The sequence below is a fragment of the Schistocerca cancellata genome, chromosome 6 (assembly GCF_023864275.1).
Source record: "Schistocerca cancellata isolate TAMUIC-IGC-003103 chromosome 6, iqSchCanc2.1, whole genome shotgun sequence".
Classification (NCBI taxonomy): Eukaryota; Metazoa; Arthropoda; class Insecta; order Orthoptera; family Acrididae; genus Schistocerca; species Schistocerca cancellata.
This window is the reverse complement of record NC_064631.1, coordinates 227,475,309-227,494,587: the sequence shown is the minus strand read 5'-3', so window position 1 is coordinate 227,494,587 and position 19,279 is coordinate 227,475,309. Positions and strand designations below refer to the sequence as shown.

Genomic DNA, 19,279 nt, shown 5'->3' with positions numbered 1-19,279 from the left:
GTGTCTGTCAGCCAACGGGTGAGGTCGGCCTGTACGCTTTTGTGCTGTACGCATCCCTCCACGTCTTCACTTCATCACATCGGAAACAGTGGACCCAGGGATGTTTAAAGAGTGTGGAAATCTCGCGTACAGACATATGACACAATTGACAACCAATCACCTGACTACGTTCGATGTCCATGAGTTCTGCACAGCGCCCCATTCTTCTCTCTCACAATGACTAATGACTACTGAGGTCGCTGATATGGAGTACCTGGCAGTAGGTGGCAGTACGATGCACCTAATATGAAAAACGTAAGTTTTTCGGGGTCTCCGGATACTTTTGATCACATAGTATATCACATAGTATCACATAGTATGCATTCGGTATTTTTTTTTAATAGCAAAAGCCGTATTGTAGCACTTGTCTTCAAGCACAGAGGAGTTGTGTCCACCCTACCCTGGGAAGTTAAAACGTAAACTACTTATACACGGAATAGATTCTACCCTATCCTGTCCTGTCCTATCCTAAGCTAACTTCCTTGACTCCACCAAAAACTGACTAAGGGGATCGGATCCGTTGTGACCAAGCTGTCAGCGTATGTTATTGGGCGACTTCTGACGACGGCGTCTCACGACCGTTGTCGACGTCACTGTGAACGCAGCCTAAGATGATTTGTTACCATCGTTCTGACTGTTTACCCTACAGCCGATGATGTGTAATGCTTTGATAGTCTTTGGCGAGTGTTAATTTGTTCTTTACATTTTGAAAAACAATTTTTAAAAGTTTAGCATAGCTTAGAACCACGCCCCTTAACTTGCAATTTTGTGGAATTACATCCTCACTATCGCTCTCCTTCTAGAAAATCTGATGAAACCTTAATCAGGCGAAAATCGTAATTTGTAATAACAAAATCACTTTGCAACTATCACTGTCTCTTTCTATAGTTAATATTGTTTGTCGCCGTCCAGGAGTATAAAAATAAAAATAAATTATATTAAGAAACGCCGCCGAAGGACTGCTTGTCCTCGTCAGGATCTCCGTCGCAAGTCTTCATCCTGTGCTGCCTGGTCCTTTGTTTTTGAGATAGGATAAGCAGAACGCGCTGAATGTAGCAGCTTGCGCCGTACTCTCGGCGTAACGCAGGTTGTCGCTTTAGCAGGAGCGCAATCCGACGCCGACGCCGCCCCCACCTCCCCCGGCGCCGGTGTCGGGGTCCGGGTCGGGGCCTGCCCCACAGGCGGTGCAGCCGTACCTGCCGCTGTCGTTCTTCCCGCCGCCCGCTAACTTCATACCACCCATCTCGGCACCCGCCCCCACCGCCGCCCCCGCGTGCGTCTCCTCGTCGGTGGCCACCTCCTCGTCCTTCCAGAACGCCGTGGCGCCTTCCGCCGCCCCCGCCAACGCCGCAGGCGGCGCTCCTGCCACCAACAACAGTCACAACAACCCCTCGTCTGCCTCCTCGCATTCGTCAGAGTCGTCGACGAGTTCCCAGCAGACGTGGAGCTTCGAGGAGCAGTTCAAACAGGTAGGTGTCGCTTTCTTCAGTACAATGGCTGTGAAACAATGATTGTTCTGGTATTCTCTGACCTATACTGCAATATTTACGAACCTAGACTTCTTTATTTTTTGTATTTTTTACATCTTGTGCTTCAAAGGGAGACAAGTGACCTTACCTTCATCCACACAAAATATGTGCTGTTTTGATTCTATGTGACCGTTGTTTGCTGGACAGAGAGTGGAAATCGGAACTTCTTCTTTCGCGAACAGTGCACTACCAATTACACTATACGAGCAAATCTCGTGAAATGATTAAAGTCTCGTCAGGCGTGCCCCACGTAGAGAAAGGGCGGAAACAACCTACACGCAGTGGAGAATGCTAACACCCCGCTGTGCCCATTTCACAGATGTGCTGTCAGGCTAGTGCTGGAACTAGAAATAACCTTCCACACGTTCCGGTTCTGGGAACCCTCAAAAAGAGTTGAATCCCTCCACGCTCGCACTACCATGGAGACCATCATACAAGATCTACTGCCACCTCTGCATTGGTTAGTTATTTAGATCGAGGCTATCACAGGATATAAGTGTGCGATGTTGTCTGTACCTCAAACGTACGGACAAGATCGCAGACTCGCACCTCTCTGCCCACTGCAAGCCTACTGGGACATTTGCGTGAAAGCAGCAAATATTGTTCAATTGTCTGGAACAGGGAAAGGAAAGTACTGAAAAAGGGGGGTTGTAAGTATGTCATTGTAAGAGGCCTATTCATTTTATCTAAGGTCTGATCGGTCGCGAACTGGAAAACGCAGTGAAAATAAAGAAGTTCTATTTGCGACATTTATTTACACCTAGCTCCTATTTAATGGATTTGTCGTAGAGCAGCACCAACTTTTTGATACCCTCCTCACGGAAGACAGCCGCCCGTGCTTTCCGCCGGGTTTCCTCTCTAGTCTGCAACTAGTTGTCTATGCTTTCAAAAGCTGTCCTCGTAGCCAGCGTTTCATGTGAGCAAAGAGATGAAGATCGGAGCAAACAAAATCCGGCTTACATGACGCGTGATGAAACACTTCCCATCGAAAACGCTGCAGGCCCGTCTTTTTGCAGTTGTAGCTTGCTGCCGAATATTATCATGAGGAACGGCAATATCTGATGACGATATTCCTCTTCACTTGTTCTGAATTGCCCTTCGTAAACTATTTTCTCGAATCACCTGATCCAGTCACCGAAAAAAATCATCGGTTGACACTAGCTTCCATTCCTGTCCGGCTGCATCATGAATGTCTGTACGTCCTCCTTCAAAGTTCCTTCACCTTTGCGGCACTTTGTGGCCACTCATGACAGTTGTATTAAGTGGACTGCATGTACATCAGGCTGATCCCATCTTCATAGAGAAATCTAATGACAGACGCACTTTACACTGTTCGGGAAAAATCTGTTATTCCAGGCTTCTGTACGGCTCACTGTGCGCTCAGAACTGAGAAGTGCGACGTAGCGCGGTCGACGGGCGTACAAGAGACACTGCGCAACACATCTGCACAAAGTTGCATCGCTATGCACTGTGGTTTTAATTCCGCGACCGATCGAACCTTGGCAAAAAAAGATTAGCCCACATACAACGTAGATGAAATCGGACGAAATCAGAAGTAAGTTGACGCTTGGAATTGTTTCAAACGAAATTGCTAACGTGTTACACACAAAAACTGTAGAGCGGTCAATGAACTTGTAGGGTCCATATCGACGAAACGCAACACTTTGCCAGTAGCGCTGGCGCGATAAAAGTCAGGTTGCGCTGAGAATTTTGCCACATTTATAGCGCTGAAACATCAGTTTACACACAATAATAATGTTCCTACTGTGTTTTCTTAATATAAATCTTGTTGAATCAAGTCCCAGTGCAATGACCCTGGGTCAGTTTCAAATAATAGAACTTGCAGCAAATATATAAACAAATCTACTGTATGTACCTTCCTTGGATGCAATTTTATAGATTGTGAAATATCAGATGGAATTGACTACGAAATCATACCAAATAAATATATACTACTCTCCGCTGTTTTACACAAATCTATGGTCGTAACCAGTGGGAATAGTACATGGCAGATGACGAGTGATTAAAAGGATTAATCAGTTGTCTTGAGAAGAGTTGCGCCACCGCTTTAAAACAGAGGATGTCAACCGTGCACAAAAGAAACGTTAAAAAGCGTCACAGATGCAGCTTACATCTACCAATGGAAGCAACGTAGATGTACAGCACCTAGTTGTCAACAAAGCAGTGTCTTGTGGACTGAAGCATGTGATACTTTGTTATCTGATACTGTTCAATCATTGCCCATTGCATGTAATGTTAGCTCCAATACACCTTGGTGTTTATCGACATGATTCCCAGTACCCTCCCCCTCCTATCTCTTGTCTGTCTGTCTGTCTGTCTGTCTGTCTGTCTGTGTTTGTGAGTGTGTGAAGTAACTTTTTCTAAGAGGCCGCTTTACCTAATCTCTTCCGGCCTACAAATTAGTAAAATAGCTGCAATACGATTGTTAACAGAATTCCTTCGAAGTTGATCACTGTTGCCACCTGGTATTGTGCATAAAATGAATATATAAAGTCCTATGATGTGGATAATGTTTCAGAAGGAATTGTTAGTTTCAAAGATTTTTTTTCAGAAAAACTACAGGATACACTCAATACATTAGGAATACATTCATATCACACACTATTAAATGCCGGTAACCTGACGTCTATAGTTTACATATACATTACATAAATATATATTTAAAAATGGTTGCTTGTCTTTCTTAGTTTCATATTATGTAAGCGAATTACATAGAAAAGTTGTAGTGCCTTTGATGTAAAATATAGCTAGCTGTTGGTTTCATTTGCGACTCTCTGATCCAAGAAGATGCCGGTATATTTCTTCAGATCTTCGGCACTTTGCACCATTGCAATAAAGTATGTCGTCATTGCCATCAAAATCTGAAAAGAAATATTGTATTACTACAAAGTGTGCGAATTAGAAAACCTATGAAGGCTACTTAGACGCTTATATTTACAAATATCTTTTGTCGACTAGTCACTCCAATTTTCTGAATAGTGACAGATATCAGGGTAATGGGAGGCCATCTTGTAAGAACCAACAGCCGCACAATAATTTACCTGTCAACCAATTCGATGCTTAGCACGTTTAAAATACAATATCCATAAAATAGTGTCCACTTAATTGCATAATTTACCTAAAGTTCTATATCTGTAGTAGTAAGGGTGGATCATCTTATATTGTATTGAAAATGTGCTGGACCCGAACCACATCCAGTATTTCAATGTAGCTATTGGTGCTAATAATTTGGTACTTAAAAATAAAATGTATGTCTCCCGCTAGACATAACACAAAAACCTTTGTATTTTTGTTCCGGTTTTTCAGAAGTTTTTGGTTTACGAATACGTGCTTACTAACTACGTCCTGTCCCACGCTTATCAAACCACAGTGCATTTACTTCAAAAATAATCGTTCACACATTTTGTTTATCGTCGTCATCAGTCAGGTTCGAAAAATGGTTCAAATGGCTCTTAGCACTATGGGACCTAACTTCTGAGTTCATCAGTCCCCGAGAACTTAGAACTACTTAAACCTAACTAACCTAAGGGCATCACAAACATCCATGCCCGAGGCAGGACATCAGTCAGGCATGTGCTGATCATTATAAAGGTGTGTTAAAAGTTTATCCACCTGAACTACTTCTATTCTCACAGCGTTTGCACCGTTTCAAATTACGAAGAATGTAGTCGGTACGGTCGTTGATTTATTTGTAGTTGCTGGATGTGGAATAATGAGCGTTGTCAATCTACAATTGATAATTTTTACACTGGCACTTCTACTGTTTAAACAGTCCACATAACAAAAATTCATCCTATCCTGATTCAGATTATTTAGTAAAATAGAATGGCCACTATGAATCACCGAACACTGAACATTTTGAGTCTGTGCTGAGAAATATGTTGAAAAGAAAGCACAAATTCACCGCTTCTCTGTTATTACATCTATATACACTGATGAGCCAAAACATTATGACCATCTACTTAATGGCTTGTTTTTCCGTCTTTGGAACGAGATACACCACTGATTCTGCGTATTAGGGATCCCACAATTTGTTGGTAGGTTTGAGAAGGTATGTGGCGTTAGATGTCTACGCACAGGTCATGTACTTCCCATAAATAACGGGCCGTTGATTTGCGTACGTGGTAATGACGTCCAGATCGGTTCCATAGGATTTACTACAGGCGAATCTGGTCGCCGACATATCAACATGAGTTCACTATAACGCTCCTCAAGCCACTGTGGCACCTTTGTGACCCAGAGACACGGACAGTTAATCTGCTGAAAGATGACATCGCTTTCGGGGAAGACGTCAAGTATAAAAGGATGCAGGTGGTCCCAGCTGTCAGCGTGTCTTCGATTACTACCACAGTTAGTAATGCAAGCGCAGGAGAATATCTCCCATGGCATAATACTGCTCCCGCCAGCCTGCGCCCGTGGCGCGCTGCGCGTTTCGAGCCGCCTTACATATCGATGACGGCGTTTGTGGAGACGGTCATCGACCTAGTGTAGCAAAAATGTGATTGACCTGAAAAACTGACACGTTTGCGTTGGTCGATGGTCGAATCCGGAGAGTGCCGTGCCCTCTGCAGTCATAACTGTCAATGTCGTTGGGTCAACATGTGAACACGTAGCGGCTCAACAATGTACGATGAACTGTGCGCTCCGAAACACTTATGCGTGCACCAGAATCCTACTTTGCTAAGCAGACGAGCCTCCGAACCCCACGTTCTGTGAAGAGTCGTGGACGTCCAGCCATTTAACGTCTAGTGGTAGTTTCACTGCCATCCTACCTCTTTCCATAGATACGACAGTAGCACATGAACATACGACCAGCTTCGCCGTTTTCGAGATACTCATTCACATGCTCTGCGTAATAATAATCTGCCGTGTGTCAGAGTCTCTTGTCTCAATGAATTTCCCCATTTTCGGCACATATCTTCGCTAGGGTGATCCCTCGTCCGCTCACATTCTTTTGTTACCACGTCATGTGCCCGCAAAGCCGCCAGGCGGCATCCAACGTTGTGGAGAGCACTGGTCATAATTCCTTGGCTTATCACTGTAGAGTTTACATATTGCGATGCCAGGTTATGACAACAGATTCGTATAAGAAGGCTAAACGTATGTGCGATCACTTATGTATTTATATAACGGGACTGCTATGCAATGGAACTACGAAAAATCTTGCTGAAATTCAGAAAAGACAGGAGGCTATTCATCACCAGTTGCGTGCTAGGAACGACAATTCACATGTGTCTATTGACTCATTCTTTTATTTCATTTGGTATGTTTTCCGCTGACTTTCGTCCTCTAACTTTCACAAGCAGAAATATTTGTGCCTACATGTTAATACTGTACAAACTAAGTTTAAAAGTGGACTGAATGGACTGATATCTATGTGGAATCTTGTGTTGAAAAACGATTGCGTACTCAAGAGAAAATACAAGCTGAAGTAGGTTAACGTATTAACGAAAGGCTAACGTAAACATTATTGAAATGTCATAGAGACAACTGTGCAGATATCCGGGTAAATGTAACATCAATGCTTAGTTCTGTCCCAACAATGTTCTCTTTGTTCAGATACCCTTTATGAACTATGACAAACTGCACTATGTGGCCAACAGAATTTTTTTTAAAAATCGAATATAGGTATTTTGGTCTTTTTGTCTTTTATGATATATGTTGAACTTCTCGGGCGCAACTGCGTAAGCTGTGTGAGGGAGGCATAGCCTCTGTGCCAGCTCGTACTGAACAACCCGTTTCTGTCGTAGATTTCTTGGGGCAGTCTTCTGCTAATTTACTCTCCTGTGCCAGCAGTAGGCATCAAGAAAATAAAAAAATAATTCCGGAAGATGGTTCAAAAAGGAGCTTTCTACAAGGTCGAACTTACCGACACAAGCATGCCTCGGTTGACGACGCAGAAGCCAGATGCAGACACGTGGACCGGATTGGCGCTTAGCTGTGCCATGAATATCACCACCTGTAATACAACGAGTTCATTTTGTGCATCGAGTACTATAAAAACGTACTAAGCATGATGAGATGAGAAAGTAAAACTGGAGACACTTTTTTCCTGTGCTTAACTTGTTTCATGCAATTAACTACATCTTCAGACTGCTACGTTCACGTCTGTTTTGCAGTGCATACTGTTAAATGAATAAAGAAATTCCGCTAATTGTAAGTAAAATAACGCACTACTGGTGAAGCAAACAGGACGTCAGAAGCCCAGTAGCAAGGACAAAGAAAGCATTCCTCTGTGAAAAGCATTTTATTGTTGTCTCAAACAGAGGCTTTAACTTGAAAGACATTTCTGGAAATATACGTCGGACACACAGTATTACATGGTAGTGGATCGTGGCCTATGGTAAAACCAGAAGAGAAGCTTTCGACATATGTTGTAGTAGGATGTTGAAGATTTGGTGGACCGATAAGACAAGAAATGTGGGTGTTCTTTTGAGAATCGACTGCGAAAGGGATCTGTGGATGATAGAATCTGTGTTACGACTTCAAGGAACCGAAAAGTGTTAAAAAGTGTCGTGAAATATATACAACAAAGGCTTAAGGACGTTGAATGTATGTGGTTCTCCGAGATAGAGAGATTGGTATGGAAGATGAAGTCCTGGCTAGTCGCATCAGTCCAGTAAGAAGACAGATGACCAAATGGGTAGTGTCAGTGGTTTGTCGACTGTCGCTACACTCTTCGAAAAATATTATTCACCTTAGCATCACTTTCGCCAGTAAATTATTTAAATTCTACAGTAAAACATTTCCCGGTATGTGGCCGCGTCATCAGGTTGTTTTACTATATAGACAAACGTTTTTGCCACTGTTGCAAATGGCCTTCATCAGAGTGGTGTATTTACTACCATTTTCCAAAGTTTCTATCGGCTTGAAACGAGATGCCGAAACTATGTTACGTGACAACATGAGGGTGCGGTCTCCGTATCCAGAAATGTTTTATTGAAGATGGCAAAGGCCACAGAAGCATACGCTCGTGTAGTGATTTCAGGCGACAAGGAGCCTGGTCTATACGTAAAATCTTACCTATTGGCAAGTAAGGGCAGTTACTGGTACATGCGACTTAAATGCATTCGAGATCTGGACTATTTAGTTGGTCTCTGATTGCACGAACTTTCAAGAAGACTTAAAGTAGTTCTCAAAGCAGTTTTCCGCCGACTCCTGTGTCATCCTGTGCCTACGACTTTGACGTCAGAATGAAGGAGCCTTTGATTAGCGCACCGTTATCTCGGCCATTAACGCCTGCTTTCGAAATCCTAGCCACCAGTTCTTCAAATTTAGCTCATGAACAAGAATAGTTCCTGTTCCAGTCCTACAAAGTAAACATCCATGAGAATACAAAGTAATTGGAATACTTTTGGTTGACGAAATGAAAGGCACAGAATACGGATGGAGTCAAACAACGTACAGAGGAAATAATATACGGTATTGATACTTCAGGCTCGAGTATATTGAAGAAGGTCATAGAAGAACTAAATAAATCTCGTAATAGAGAGTTTTGGGTCAAAACTAGTGTGTTTGGAACAAGACAAGACAGTACACGAAAGTGAGAGGATACATATCTTGTTTTCACCCAAAATAGAGATTAAGTACGTAGCTCAATTGTGGTTTGCCACCTCATTAAGGAAATGGGCGCACATGTTTAAAAGTGTAGTGTACTGACATTTTTGCGTGAAAAGCTATAGATGTGGAGGAAGAATAAGTCACTGCATAGAGGAGACTACCCATACCGGTTGCTGAACCCAATTCTCCCGTGTGGCAGTGAGATTCTTTGGCCGCACTGTTTCGAAGGTTATCAAATCAAATATAAAATAAGTGACTATTAAATTCCCCACAGTCCTGAAATTTCATGGGATTATGATGGCGGCTGGTGGAGATGCGCAGCAACGCAAATGTAGAACACGACAACGTAGACATCAGCATCAGTCCCACGTTTCTGTCCCGTGTTTATTCAACGGCATGTTTTTCGTAGTAGTGTGCCTATTATCTTGCACTGTAGCGCTCTCTGTAGGTACAAAGCAAGCACACTCATTTTACGTCAACAAGCACTTTATACGAAGTTATGGGGAGAATATTTAGAATGTGTGGTGTGGGACAGGCCTCTACGGCATAATTTTCTCTTTCTACACAGAATACGACGCGCACCTGATGTGTTGTGCAGACACGGCTTTAGAGAAGTGCAATGTATTATGAAACGTGTAAACAGCACACTAACTAACAACTTGGTTCAGACGAAACTCTATTTTTAGTACCGAATACTTGTTTACCTGTTTCTGAGACTCCACATCCAACTGGCTGAGACGTATACGTTTCAAGTCATCAACAATTTCTTGTGCCTGAAAGACAGAAATAAAACTATTTGAATGAATGCTGCTGAAGTAAGAAAAGTTTTGAACATCAACCATAGATAATTTCCAGCTTGACGTGAAAATTACACTCAGCGCCAAAAAAATGTTATGCACCTAGAAGGTGAAGATAAATGAAACTTGTCAGTTTCATCTTCTATCAAACACACTTGTACCAAATAATTATAGAAACACTTGTTAGCAATCTAATGTAATAAGCATTCAATGCTAAACAGATTCAGCAACCGAACAAATTTGCTATTTCAGAAAATTGCCTTGGTACAGGTCATTCTACGGTATATGATAACACAGAGATACTGGCGTGCAATTCCAGCAGGTGGGTTCAGTGTTCAAAGAGAGACGTCGAAAGTAGATTAGTAAGTGACCTTACAAACAGAGACTGAGATTCACTACGTGATCAAAAGTATCCGGACACCTGGCTGAAAATGGCATAAAGTTCGTGGCGCCCTCCATCGGAAATGCTAGAATTCCATATGATGTTGCCCCACCCCTGCCTCGATTGACAGCTTCCACTCTCGCAGGCACACGTTCAACCAGGTGCTGATCAATGTAGGCCTGTGCTGTGATAGTGCCACGCAAAACAAGGGGTGCAAGCCCCTTCCACGAAAAACACAACCACACCATAACACCACAGTCTCTGAATTTTACTGTTGGCACTACATACGCTGGGAGATGGCGTTCACCGGGCATTCGCCATACCCACACCCTGACATCGGATCGCCACATCGTGTACCGTGATTAGTCATTCCACATAACGTGTTTCCACTGTTCAGTCATCAAATGTTTACCCTCCTTACATCAAGCGAGGCGTCGTTTGGCATTTACCAGCATGACGTGTGGCTTATGAGCAGCCGCTCGACAGTGAAATCCAAGTTTTCTCACCTCCCGCCTAACTGTCATACTACTTTCATTGGATTCTGATACAGTTTAGAATTCCTGTGTGATGGCCTGGATAGCTATCTGCCTATTACACATTACCACCCTCTTCAACTGCTGACGGTCTGTCAGTCAACAGACGAGGTGGGCCTGTGCGCCTTTGGGCTGTACGTGTCCCTTCACGTTTCCACGTCATTGTCACATCGGAAACAGTGGAGCTAGGGATGTTTAGGAGTGTGGAAATCTCGTGTACAGACGTATGACATAAGTGACACTCAATCACCTGACCACGTTCGAAGTCCGTCAGTTCCGCGGAGTACCCCATTCTGCTCTCTCACGATGTCTAATATGGCTACTGAGGTCGCTGAAATGGAATACCTGGCAGTAGGTGGCCAAACAATGCACCTAATATGAAAAACGTATGTTTTTGGATGTGTTCGGATACTTTTGATCTCATAGTGTATTTTATTTAATTCTACTTGAAATCCTGCTCCTTCGCAGGTCAAACAACGAAGGATCAGAGTTAATGCTTCTTGCTCACCCGATGTTAATTAATATTTACCATCGACAACTTCTGACTTTTGGTTGTGTGTGTGTGTGTGTGTGTGTGTGTGTGTGTGTGTGTGTGGTTTTTTTTTTTTTTTTTTTTTTTTTTTTTTTTTTTTTTTTTTTTTTTTTCCTCGATACTCCGTATTAAGGTCCTTGGCCGGCGTGGCCCCGCCTGCTGAGTGTTTATGATTTCCTTGGACAGCGCTAAACTGTTGCATTCATGCTTTGAAAATGACGGTATATGCATCTGCCGACTGTTACAGACGTCACCCGGCTGCATTGCTTGTGAGGTTTGATCATATTGTACACTGGGAGAAACTCAAGTTCCACATTCCCATATAATTACAGGTCAAATTAACAAAATAAAGTCTCGAACCGTGTGACCGCCACGGTCGCAGGTTGGAATCCTGCCTCGGGCATGGACGTGTGTGATGTCCTTAGGTTAGTTAGGTTTAAGTAGTTCTAAGTTCTAGGGGACTGATGACTGTAGATGTTAAGTCCCATAGTGCTCAGAGCCATTTGAATCATTTGAACAAAATAAATCCCATAAACATACTTGTTGAGATTTGGGCCATTCAGACAGTGATAAGTCATCAGCATATTGTCACTACAGGTTGGGCTCAATGTGCTTCCCACTTGAAACATCCTGGCAGATTAAAACCTGGGTCCTTTGCTTGTACAGCTCTGTCATAGAGCACTTACATTTACATCTACATGGCTACTCTGCAAATTACACTTAAGTGCTTACTTGTCTGGCACCTTCACAATAATTCTCAAATATTCCAATCTTGAATAGCGCGCGGAAAAAACGAACACCTATATGTTTCTGTTGGAGCTTTTATTCCCCTTATTTTATAACGATCATCGTTTCTCCCTGGGTAGGTCGGCGTCAACAAAATATTCTTGCATTCGGCGGAGAAATTTGGTGATGGAAATATCGTGAGAAGATTTCGCCGCAACGAAAAACACCTTTGTTTTAGTGATGTCCACCCTAAATCCTATTTGTCGATAATATAAAACGTGCTGCTCTCTTTGAGTGTGTGTATATATGACAAAAGTCCCAGGTCCTGTGTTCGAGCCCGGGTCCTGTACACAATTTTAATCTGCCAGGAAGTTTCAACCCAGCCCATATTCATTCTGCTTCGCACTTATTCTGATAAATCTTCAGCCTAGCGTCCCGCGTCCCCCCTGTCTTCCTGTAAGTATCGCGCTCTCGTGTGATCACTCATGGCTGCTCTCTTAATTTCTTTACATACATGGAACACGCGCGTTTCTGCTACATGTTCAGGTTGTCTACTTTTTGAAATTTTTGGATATTTGTGGTAAGGTCTTATGGGACCAAAATGCTGAGGTCATCGGTCCCTAAGCTGACACACTACTTATCTAACTTACGCTTAGGACGACACACACACACACACACACACACACCACACACACACACACACATACACACACACACATGCCCGAGGGAGAACTCGAACCTCCTACCGGTGGAGCAGTCCGGACCGTGACAAGACGCCCTAGACCGCGCGGTGGTTGTCTACTGGTGTGGAGTACAGCAAACCCTTAAAAATTTTCCGATAAGCGGAAATGTAAGGCTTTGCGGTTAGCTGTACGGGCTGGTCATCAATATCACCATTGAGGAACGAACATTGTACCTGACAAGCCAATATGTTCACATAATCCTTGACAGTAACGCGTGCTTGCAGAGTAATCATGAGGCCCATGGAATACCACAAACGACATGTCTGTCCAAATTATCACCGAACCTCAGCCATGTTTCACTCTTTGGATGTAAACTCGGCCAGAAGTGTGAAACAAGACTCATCCGACCAACTGACATTCTTCCATTGCTCTATAGTCCAGGTTTCATAACTTCAGCACCACGTTTTCCTGTTACTGGCATTAACATCACCAAGAGTGGTTCTGGAATTCCAGCTCGCTCTGGAATTCCCTGTTTATGCAGCTTCCTTTGTGTTGTTTTGTGCTGGCGGTGTTCGCGAGTACAGTGACTTTTGCAGTTATCTCTTATTTTCCTCAACAATCCTCTTGAATCACCGTGTGTCAGGATCGCTCAACACACACTTCCGCCCCCGTTGTCATTTAGAGGATAAGGCTTCTCCGATCAAACTGTATGCAATATAAATTTCTTGAAACACCAAGGTTACGGAAGCACTCACCATACAATACCTATAAGTTGCTCAACTAATAATTCACTTAGCTCCGACATAATACACTTACAACTACACAGCATACTGTTGCGATCTCGACTGACGCTTAAAGGTATACTGAGGACGTTTCAAAGGTACCATTTGTGGTGAAATACAACAATGCAACATGCAGGCTTTGCTAGCATCTGCATTTATGTTAAAGGGGCACTGCGCATCTCTCCCGATGTTTCCATATTTTTACCCAATGTCTGTTGGAGATACAAAATAACATGTACATTTGACTATTCCATCAAGGTGCCTGACCTTTTTTGTCGGGTATTGTAACTCCAATGTGCAATGGCTGTGTGCACTACAGTAAAACGATGGAAGTTGAAATGTGAGTTGGGCATCATTATCAAAGGTGTACACTCTAAGAGAAAACGACGTGCGACGAAGGACCTATGCAAAATTGTACACTTAGGCGGCCGATGGATGAGTGTGACGTTGCAGCACCATTGCACTGCGCAGCTGGCAACAACAGTAGAGGACATGTCGATACCAGGGCATGAGATCTTTGCGAATATCATTCCGTGTTCTTAGTTGGACAGTAACTATGCCTCGCAGGCAGGTGGGTGAAGAAAATATGTAGATGACAGCATTTGAAGAGGACGTATAGGCGGCTGGAGTAACTGGCGAAAAGCTCGACGTTCGAATAGGAATGATGCCACAATGTTGGTGAGAGTGGAAGAACCATGGCAGAATATAGTGTCAAGAAGGAAGCCTCTACCTAGAGAGACAATGAGACGAGAGGATCGAGCAATCGTCAGTGTGTCACTCAGAGCCTTGGATTCATCATTATCATCGATCCGACGTGCAACTGGTGCTTCAGTGACCACAAGGACCATTAATAGGCGACTTACAGATTGGGGACTGAGCTCACGACGCCTCTTAAACCGACAACCGCTGACCTCTGAATACCAACAAAACTGTTTACTGTGTGCGGATCAGGTACCGATACCACGCCAAAGGCGTCATACCAAGAGAGTTGCAAGATTTTATCTGACACTGATAGTGGTCGCGCTGTATCTGGTGGACCAAACTGTACGCACCCACTGTGCCACAGCTCCAGTAGGTCTGTACTTAGAGTCCCTTCTGCTGCTGCAATATAGGAGGGCTGGCGGCAGCGACTCACCCCACTGGCTCTGGGAGACACATCGTTACAGGAAACTATGCAGAATCCGCGTAGTTGTGGCTCCATTACCATCGTTGTTGCTATTGTAATAGCTGGACTCTTGTTTCATGCTGCGCTCTTTGTACTGACTGTTCATACGTTTGGAGAAATACTAGTAAACCTTTTGTCTGCTATAGGGCAACGGCCTTGCGAAGTGGATACACCGGTTCCCGTGAGATCACCGAAGTTAAAGCGCTGTCGTGCGTGGCCGGCACTTGGATGGGTGACCATCCAGCCGCCATGCACTATTGCCATTTTTCGGGGTGCACTCAGCCTCGTGATGCCAAACGTGGGGCTACTCGACTGAATAGTAGCGTCTCCGGTCAATGAAAACCATCATAACGACCGGGAGAACGGTGTGCTGACCACATGCCCCTCCTATCCGCATCCTCAACTGAGGATGACACGACGGTCGGATGGTCCCGATGGGCCACTTGTGGCCTGAAGACGGAGTGCTTTTTGCTACTTGTTCACTAATCATATATGGTCCTGCACGCAGCTTTCCTAGAATGACAGTTGCATCACCACGCTGTGATTCATATCTCCTGACCTTTGTGTACGAAGAGTAGTAGTAGTGGGCACATTCGGACTGGAGTAGAACTGTCCTCAGTTATGAGTCCCACTTCGAACTGAGCGTCGGTGACCAGTGAAGACGTGTCCAGGCAGTGATGGGATGCCAGCTTGACTGTTGTGCGCCATACAGCTGAGCTATCTGTAGTGATGGTCTGGGAAGCCATTTCATAGCAGGACCCTTTGATTGTCGCCCGCAGCACCCTCAAGCCAAAGCGGTACGTCGTACGGCAAAGTGGTATGTCGACGATATTCTAGGCTCCATTTTGTTGTTCTTGTTGGCAAGCTATACTGGTCTTAAATTCCAGCAAGACAATGCCCGCCTGCCTTCGTCCTTATTAAACAATACCGAGGCCAACAAGACAGCAGGATCTCTCCCCTGTTGAGAACGTCTGGAGCATTATGGGCAGGGCTCTCCAACCAGATTGGGATTTTGACAATCTAACGCGCCAATTGGACAGAATTTTGCACGGTATCTCCGAAAAGGACATCCAACAACCCTGTCAATCAGGGCCACGCCGAATAACTCCTTGCATAAGAGCCGGAGGTAGACCAAGACGTTATTGACATGCTAAAATAGTGAAGCCCCCTTTGCTGAGTGGTCTGACTACCATGCCGCGGACCCGGGTCTGGTCGGGTTGGAGATTTTCTCCGCTCGGAGACTGGGTGTTGTGTTGTCCTCATCTTCATCTCATCAACGACACGCAAGTCGCACAGTGCGGCGTGAGCTGGGAAGACTTGCAACCTGGCGGCCGAACTTCCACAGGAGGGATTCCTGGCCATCGATGCCATACGATCGTTTCATATCGTTCCTTGAATATCTATTAGTCTGTACATGTACGCCGGCCTGAGTGGCCAAGCGGTTCTATGCGCTTCAGTCTGGAACCGCGCGACCGCTACGGTCGCAGGTTCGAATCCTGCCTAGGGCATGGATGTGTGTGATGTCCTTAGGTTAGTTAGGTTTAAGTAGCTCTAAGTTCTAGGGGATTGATGACCTCAGATGTTAAGTCCGATACTGCTCAGAGCCATTTGAACCATTTTCGTACATGTACATAGCTTCTGCTGATTTGCGTTCCATTCGAGTAATTACTTCGTGTATGTAATACTTACAACCGTAGAAAGCCTTTGACCAAAATCGGCGACGGAGCACACCATAATGATGTTGACGATGTTGAACGTGAGGACGTGACCCTTGTTGCCGTACACGACCTGGTAGAGGTCTAGCATGATCTCGATTGTGACACTGGAGATGGTGGCCGCGAGTAGGGGACCGAAGGCGGCGGTGAGTCCGCGGGAGGCTGCGGTCGAGAGCAGAGCGTGCAGCAGCCGGCAGCGCTCGAGTTCGGCGGCCGAGCCGCGCAAGGGGGCCGCCAGCAGGTGGGAGCGGCCGAGCGCGGCTAGCGCGACCAGGCGGCGGCGCAGCGCGTCGCTGAGCAGCAGGAAGAGGCTGGCGGCGGCGGCGCGGGCCGCCACGGGCGCGTTGCCCACCAGCGGCGACGTCACGAAGAGCCGCACGCTGGGCCGCGGCATGCCCAGCCCCAGCAGCCCGGCCGTCGCGACGGCCAGCGCCGCGTTGCCGGCCGCGCACAGCCGGCCCAGCCAGCGCTCCAGCGCCCGCGCCGCCCCCAGCCGCGCGTCCACCTCCTCCACGGAGGACAGCAGCGGCGGCAGCCCCTTCGCCATGGCCACGAAGCTCAGCACGTAAACGGCGTTGCGGCAGTGGAAGTAGGGCTGGATGAACTCGTACCACGGGTCCTCGGTGGACAGGTGGTTGACCGTGGTGCACAGCGTGTGCAGCCCTACACAATAGGCCACTGGCCACGACAGCCACCGGAACTTCACGTCGGCGTCCGTTGCACCGCTCAGCACACCCGACAGGGGTAAGGCGCCCAGCAGCTGAGCCACAACTGCTAGAGGCTTCAAGCTGCTCCACAGCGTCCGGCGTTTCGTTAGCTTCATTGCCTCTGTCTTCCCGCGAGGTCTCGTTTCGGCGTGTTTCTCGCCTCGATGTTCTGCATTCGAGGCTGCCGGTAGTAACTGGAAAACTCTCCTGGCCTTTGCTGCAGAAAGCAATCTGTTTAATTATTCATGACACGGACTGAGCTCCCGCACTACTATTGTCTTACGTAGCCGTAATCGGCCAAATTATCTTCAATTTTCTAACTTTTATCCGGCTGCAATCCAAACACCAAGTTATTGCCATCGGATTTGATTGATACAGAACCACTTACAGTATAATGACAACACCGCTGTCAAACAAATTAGTGACAGAATTTCGAGAAATGGACGCCCACAAGAAAAAGCGCAGCAGTCGGTACTAAGTTTCCAGGAATTCCCCTCTTGTCCCAGCTAACCAGATCGATCAGGAAGTGTGTGTAGTGATTTCTGTAAAAGCTTTGTAGCTTCCATAATGGATGAGATACGGAAATCAACTGCTAACGTTTTCACTCTTTTCTTTATCCGTGTTACTATATTTATTGTGAAAACGTATTTTTTCTACTCTTATTTGAAAACCATGAGCATACATATTCACACAATATACCTGTTAAGGTAATGAACATCCGTTACAGAATTTTCACGGCTGGTGGTCTAATGCCAAACGTCTGTGTGCAACCGAAAGATCATCGTACCGAATCCCTGCCAGACAACGGATTTTTCAGTCTGCCGTTTCCACCAACCCTTCATCTCTCAACGATAATGATAGGTGGTTCGGATTCCACGTTAAACTGTTCATCCCTTTCCCCGGTTGGAAAGCTGGGGTAAGTTAGGGAGACACGCGTCGCCGAGTTGGCGTCCAAATGAAAGATTTGTACCAGGTTATTACATCGCGTGAGGAAACATGAGGAAACTGTCGGTGGTAGGTCTTTATACCTGTTGATGAATGTACGAGCTGCCTCGTATTCAAATGGTATACGTGCAGATATATTTTCCATCGATTACCGTATTTTGTGACTGGAGTCTCGTGGCTCCAAAATCTGTTGCAGTTTAAGTAGAAAGCAATAAATATAGTTGTTGTAAAAGTAATAAGGGAGTAAACAATATTTGTTAACCACATTGTAAATTCTGAAGTAGCTCTTAACAATAACACTAGGTTACAATTAGAACCATCCGTTACCGCTATTGCCTGAGAGCAGTACTGAACAGAAGCTGCAAAACTGAACACACAGTTGCAGAGCTACCGCAACGATTTAAGTTTGTATTACAATCGTACACACAGTTTCAACCGACCGCCAATGTTAATAGCAGTGTACTGCTCGCCTGAATGTACATAAATGGCATATCAGTCCTGCTCTTTGTTATTACTAAGAGTCTCACCTCTGTGTAGGAGCAATATTCCTCTATTCGATTCTGTCCTGCGCGCACAGCACAGGGATACAAACGAACCATATTTTATGAGAGCAAGCTAAAATGGCAAAGAGTATTATGCTACATAGGGGCGTGATAACAATCGTGCTGTGATAATGTACAGTAAATGTAGTCTCAGTGTAGGACACTTTTATGTGAATGCGTGTTGTTTGTTCTTCTGCACAGTGATATATACACTCCTGGAAATGGAAAAAAGAACACATTGACACCGGTGTGTCAGACCCACCATACTTGCTCCGGACACTGCGAGAGGGCTGTACAAGCAATGATCACACGCACGGCACAGCGGACACACCAGGAACCGCGGTGTTGGCCGTCGAATGGCGCTAGCTGCGCAGCATTTGTGCACCGCCGCCGTCAGTGTCAGCCAGTTTGCCGTGGCATACGGAGCTCCATCGCAGTCTTTAACACTGGTAGCATGCCGCGACAGCGTGGACGTGAACCGTATGTGCAGTTGACGGACTTTGAGCGAGGGCGTATAGTGGGCATGCGGGAGGCCGGGTGGACGTACCGCCGAATTGCTCAACACGTGGGGCGTGAGGTCTCCACAGTACATCGATGTTGTCGCCAGTGGTCGGCGGAAGG

The 19,279-nt window shown here is 45.4% G+C and overlaps 1 protein-coding gene across 1 annotated transcript in view; it reads left to right on the top strand.

The window, feature by feature from the left end:
• The first annotated feature begins 694 nt into the window (after positions 1 to 694).
• Positions 695 to 19,279, top strand: part of LOC126088259 (protein dead ringer-like) — a 482,246-nt gene continuing 463,661 nt past the window's right edge. The window contains exons 1-2 of the mRNA XM_049906388.1: positions 695 to 712; positions 1,143 to 1,508. Of these exons, the coding sequence (XP_049762345.1) occupies positions 695 to 712; positions 1,143 to 1,508 (384 nt within the window). The remainder of the gene's footprint in view (positions 713 to 1,142; positions 1,509 to 19,279) is intronic.